Source organism: Musca autumnalis, unplaced genomic scaffold (assembly GCF_047663935.1).
Source record: "Musca autumnalis isolate F117 unplaced genomic scaffold, ASM4766393v1 scaffold_4, whole genome shotgun sequence".
Taxonomy (NCBI): Eukaryota; Metazoa; Arthropoda; class Insecta; order Diptera; family Muscidae; genus Musca; species Musca autumnalis.
This window is the reverse complement of record NW_027411977.1, coordinates 155,721,935-155,727,736: the sequence shown is the minus strand read 5'-3', so window position 1 is coordinate 155,727,736 and position 5,802 is coordinate 155,721,935. Positions and strand designations below refer to the sequence as shown.

The 5,802-nt window shown below is 34.0% G+C and overlaps 1 protein-coding gene and 1 long non-coding RNA gene across 2 annotated transcripts; both read right to left on the bottom strand.

Moving 5' to 3' along the window:
* Positions 1 to 2,308: 2,308 nt before the first annotated feature.
* On the bottom strand, positions 2,309 to 3,866 carry LOC141401072 (uncharacterized). The gene is made up of 6 exons (XM_073980899.1): positions 3,595 to 3,866; positions 3,128 to 3,535; positions 2,944 to 3,076; positions 2,724 to 2,880; positions 2,606 to 2,661; positions 2,309 to 2,548 (listed from the first exon to the last, which is right to left on the bottom strand). Exons 2-6 carry the CDS (start codon positions 3,326 to 3,328, stop codon positions 2,466 to 2,468), a joined length of 630 nt encoding a protein of 209 aa, XP_073837000.1. The 5' UTR covers positions 3,329 to 3,535; positions 3,595 to 3,866; the 3' UTR covers positions 2,309 to 2,465.
* A 370-nt stretch (positions 3,867 to 4,236) lies between these two features.
* LOC141401073 (uncharacterized) lies at positions 4,237 to 4,964 on the bottom strand. The gene is made up of 2 exons (XR_012412265.1): positions 4,828 to 4,964; positions 4,237 to 4,764 (listed from the first exon to the last, which is right to left on the bottom strand). It is a non-coding gene; the product is annotated as an uncharacterized lncRNA (long non-coding RNA).
* Positions 4,965 to 5,802: the final 838 nt, after the last annotated feature.

Below are 5,802 nucleotides of genomic sequence, written 5' to 3'. Positions count from 1 at the left end.
GGAATTCAGGAAAAACAAGGGTTCTATAGATTTTTTTCATTTAAATCTACCTCTTTACTTATACCATGACTTTACCTGTTAGCAATGGTAGGGCCTGTGCTTGAAATATTATGTAAAGTTCCAAAAATTAAGCCGATAATAAATTTTTGTTTCAATAAGGACCTGTAACATGTATTGTATGGAATGCAGTCGCCTCTAATATGCAACAGTAGTGGGATTCTCTAATGCATTTTGTGTTACCGACAAAAATCGGTAAAAACCAAAAAATGCGTAAGAGAATCCGACTACAGATCTCTTGGAATCGATGTCAAACTTTCTTACAAAAGTGCTTCTGTCGAATGATTAATAGTACCAAATTTGATAATAGATATTATTAAAGTGGTTCATATTAACGGTATGTCCTTTATATGGTAGAACAAGAAAGGTAATTGCATGCTAACAGCGATTATATTTTTTTGACATTTTGAATTTGATGAACATTCATTGCCAAAGTTAATTTTAAGCCTTTACCTAATTAAGTGCGTGTTGCGTGTGCGTTCAAAAACATGGTAGAATAAGAAAAGGTAGCAGCAATACACAGCTGACTGAACTGGGTTGTAACGTTAGTGTCAAATTTCATATGACATTTTATACATTTATTTCTATTTCCAAAATATTCAAGCAAATGTGAAAAATTATTAGTTTTTTAAATTCCAATAATTTATAGACATTTCCTTGTTTTGTTTACAAATACAACTGGCAGTAACGTTGCAAACAAAAACAAATTCCTTTGTGGTTTGTTGTTCGAGTTGTATTTGTTGTAGTATTAACTTTACCTTGTATTTGTTCTACCATGGTTCAAAAATACAAAAACTAAATACATGTGGGGCTTACCTAATTAATTGCGTGTGCGTGTGTCAATAATACTCACCTTTTTACGCATGGTTAAGTCACCTATACGGACGTATTACCCAAATAAGTTATTTCAATTTTTGACAAAAAATATAAAAATACATATTAAAAAAATTTTATAGAAAAATGGAAAACGAAATATTGGAGGATATTGAGAATGTACTTCTCTTATACGACGTCATACAAAATTCATCATATAGAAGATGCAACAAAAAACTTTTCGGAACCAGAGAGGAGCATGGTTTTTATTTGACTTGCGTCAATATATTAGAAGCCGAGAATGATGGTCTATTTGAAAAATCTATCCGAATGAGCAAACATAGTTTCCGGGCATTGCATAATCTAATTGGTTTCGCGCTAGAAAAAAAATTCATATCACAAAAAACCCATAGAATCTGAAAATCGGCTATACATAACACTATAGTAAGTGAAGACATGATACGCATTTGATAAAGGAAACATTACTGTAAACTATTCTGTAAAATTAAGCTATTTAGCCCATGGATGCAGCCTTCATACCTTATACATGAAGTTCCGCATTGGTCTTGAGACTGCACGAACAATTATTTTAAATACATGCGATGTTTTATGGGAAACTTTAAGAGAGTTATATATTCAACCTCCTTCTGAAAATGATTGGCTGGACATAGCGGAAGGTTTTCAAAATATTTGTGGTTTACCGAATTGTATGGGTGCAGTCGACGGAAAACACATAAGAATTGTATGCCCTCGAAACTCAGGATCTCAATATTACAACTACAAGAAAAATAACAGTATTGTAAGTAATATCCACGACGTAAACGATTCATTTAAAGTCATGTGTATTTATCTCCCAAGGTGTTAATGGCAGCTTGTGATTCAAATTACTGTTTCACATTGGTTGATGTTGGAAACTATGGAAGTATTAGCGACGGAGGAGTTTTCCGAAATTCACAATTCGGACAACAAATAGTAAATGGGGCTTTCAATTTTCCACCTCCACGCATACTCCCGGGTTCACATATAGAAACAGATATAAAAACCTATATACTTCACTGCGTTATCGCACTGTTCTTTTTGGTATAATCACGAAATAGTCCTACCAGCCCTGACTAAAATAGTCCTACCAACACTGACTATGCGCACATCGATAGTCGTAATATTCCACATGCTGGTATACTAAAAACGTTGAGTACTAGAGACGGAGTACTAAAAATCCTAGTCGAACTCCAATTTTTTGAGTTCCGACTGTGGTAACAAATGTTTCCAGTATACCAGCATGTGGAGTAGTGCGATTATCATTGTGCTTCAGTACAGTATCGCTATGTATGTACGGAATATTTTAGCAATATCGTACGTTGAGCTGGATATTATATGTCATTGTACTATGCGAATGCTGCCAAATATTAGTACCAAAAAGGAGTAAAGCAACAATATAACGTATAAACATCTTATTAGTTATTATTCTTTTTGTTGTTAACAAGTTGCAAAATTTCAATCTGTGTTTGGTTTATAATGTTTTGGGGCAATTCTCTCATATTGTTCCGTAACATATCAAAAAACTTTGATAATCGTTTTTTTGTTCAGATGCTGCTTCATATTTTTTTCATACAAGTAAGGACATCTAGTAGTAAGTCTTCATTTTGCTTCCTCTTCCTACAGACTTTCTGTGTAGTTCCTAAAATAGAAATAATTTTGAATAGTTTGAAATGTTTTCTGTGCATGCACAATTTACCTGATTCTGTTTCAATTTCCATTTCGCCACTGGAGTCATCCAAGTTTGAAACAGTACTGAAATAATATGTATCCTTTTTAGCTTGTGCGGTTCATTCTAAAGTATTAAATAAACTTACTTTCTTGATTCCATCGAACTTCGGAGGAAGCTCATTGATTCCATGAGTGGCAAAGGCTTCCTGGACGATGCTCCGGAACCCGATGGTTCATTGTTCGATTTAAGCTCTCTCTTGTATTTGTCTCTTAACGTTCTCCATCGTGTCTTGCATTGCAAAGCTTTGATTAAAATGAGATACAAATTTTATCAAAAGGTTCCCATGAATGCAGCGGGAGACATACCTGTACAGCTCAATTCTATGGATATTGTTTCCCAAGTTCTTTCCTTGAAATTAATATCCTTATAAAAAGGATCCTGCTTATTCCATATATGTGGTTGACCACGTACACACTCAACTAGATTTTCGTTATCCATCTGTAAAAAAACGAAGAATTATTTGACGAAAAAAAATGTAATTTTACTTACCATTGACAATGTTTGTTGCTGGTGAATAATTTTAAAACAATACGGATTGTCAAAGTAGGAAATATTCAACTTTGATTTTTCAAACGCACAGCGTATTTGGGTAACATTCATTGAAATATATGTATTTAACTTTTGTTTTGACACACGCAACTCGCAATTAATTAGGTAAGCTCCTGTATTTGTTTTCAATTTGAAATACATGTATTTTGTTTTTGTATTTTTGAACGCACACGCAACACGCAGTTAATTAGGTAAAGGCTTTACAAAAAAAATACTTATGTTTGTGTGTACATGTCTCATACATACAGTACATAACAGTAAACATTTGGTCTGTTCCAGTACTATTTTTTCCGATAACATAAAGGAAAAAATATTATCGTAGTAAAAAGTAGTAGCTTCTTGCAGGTTCTGGAACAAAGCAATTGTCATTGGTTTTTTAAATTGAAATTTTTTAAAAATGATCTTACTTTTCGGTCTCAAAAAGGATGAATTGAAGCATATGTGCCCTCCGCTGCTCCCACTGTTATGGAAAATAATCAAATCCCTCCATGCTGATGGCCATGGCATTTACCCAGTATGTACTTATTTTGCGTTGGAGAATCAGCACAACCTGAAGCAACTGAACGTAAAAACGTTGCAGCACGTCACCAGCAGTAACTTGTAGCAGAAACTGCAGGTGCTGGGATGAGATACATGAACCAATGGAATTAGACGAATTGGTGCTGATGGTAATCACATTCTGGTCCAGGTTACAGAACAAATTCAATAGTGAGTGTTTTGCAATCGGGTGAAAGTCAAGACGACGAAATAATGACCAAGATGAAAAATTGTTCTTACCCAATCAGATAATGATAAAACCTAGCTATTGGTTATCCAGCAGTCACAGGATGGTAAAATTGCACATTTCATCGGCAAGGATGGTACACATATTCAAGTATATGTATCTTACACCGAAGACGATCAATAAACTGTATATGTCCAGCAACGAGTATTAGAAGCTGTCATAACAGAATAAAACTCTTATGGACAAATTAAGCAGCTGGAAATACATACCAAATATTTATGGAATCAGGAATGGATTATGAAGTAAAGTAAAAAATCGAGAATAATTGTTGCATATTCAATTTGTTAAATATTGTGTACGTTTTTATTAATAAAAAGAAACAAGGACCCCAAAAATTAAGACATTTTCATCAAAATGAAAGATAGGTTTAGTCTTTTTCCCCAAACGCTTCAATTTGGTAAATTGAGAAACTTGGGTCTGTCGCAACTGCCGTTATTGTGTCAGAAAGAACTCTCCTGACGTGCCTGAGTGGGGATCGTGACGGGAATGCTCAACCAAAGCAGTTACAACATCGACAATATCTTGTTGTGTTGATGTACCTGTAAAATCTTGAAGAGGGTCCGCCGGTATCATGAGAACTCGCCATTTTGGAGAGGCTCCATTCTCTCAGTATTGAATATTCTTCCACTGCGTAGCGCAAATATTTGCATATTACGCCGGCGTCGCGTAGCTTACCACAAACCGCCCTATTATTTTATAAGCTTAATTTGTTGTTGCTGCGGTGAATCAGTTTAAAATTATTTTGGCTGTTTTTATTTCGGTGAAGGTTCAAAAAATCGTTGTTCCACAGCAACTATATGTGACGAATTGTTGAGACTTGGATGTTTATGAGTGTTTTTTCATAAGGGCGCCTTACCAGTCAGAGCAATAGTTTAAATATCCAATATTTCCTGCTTTACAAATACAAAAAAAAAATGATAAACAACTTTATTTTGTTTTTATTATGAAATGTTATGCCGTTTTATTGTTGTTCTGTATTTGACAAGCTCCCGTAGTCATACAGGGTTGTATTTACTTAAACAGATGCGACTACCTTTTATTTTCATTACTCTAATGGGTACTTTACACGGTATGTTTTTTACATATGAGTTGTCACTTCTCCCGTACAAAATGTATATGCAAAGTGACAACTCATATGTAAAAAACATATCGTGTAAAGTACCCATAACATGGTCCTTTATTAGATTTCGTTATGTATCTTCCTATATAACTATGACAATATATGGGCAATATATTGGGATCTTGCGGATCTATCTGAGAAATATAAAGCATTTAAAATATACTTTTAATATAATTTAAATTCAAAACATTTCGTAGAAATCTATTGTCTGGGAGTACTGGTGTTGGATATCACATGATCGGCCCCTTGCTCTCACTTCATTTGACTTAGTAGTTTTTTATATAGAAGTCCTAAATGGGCTGTCAACACTTTCAAGCCATACAGTCTGTCGCAAAAGTTAGTATACACCGTTGAAACCAAAATGTATTAGGGATAAATATCACTATAACTTATTGAAAACAACAAACAATTGGTTTTATTTGATAGAAGGTTGTCTTCCGTAATAACAATTAAAATTGCGCAATATTTGCATACATTAGCAAATGTGCGAATCCCAAAAGACCAAAATTTATGTCGCAAAAGTTAGTATACAACGGAGAATCCTCGTGGAACTGTGTAAAAAATTCTTGATATTTTTTAACAAAATGAAACTAAATCTGTACTTAAGATCATAAAGAGTATATTAATTGGTTTTAATGGCAGTTATAGTACTTATAGTGACATGTCCAACGTACACTGGATCGTAAAATCCACAAAAATTGGTCACCTACA

Bases quoted from the DNA above. Each gene is read 5' to 3' on its own strand.
- LOC141401072 (XM_073980899.1), bottom strand. From the start codon at position 3,328: ATGTATTTCAAATTGAAAACAAATACAGGAGCTTACCTAATTAATTGC. The intron at 3,077-3,127 runs GTAAGTAAAATT...GTTTTTTTACAG, and splicing joins AGCAACAAACATTGTCAATG to ATGGATAACGAAAATCTAGT. The intron at 2,662-2,723 runs GTAAGTTTATTT...ATATTATTTCAG, and splicing joins AGTTCGATGGAATCAAGAAA to TACTGTTTCAAACTTGGATG.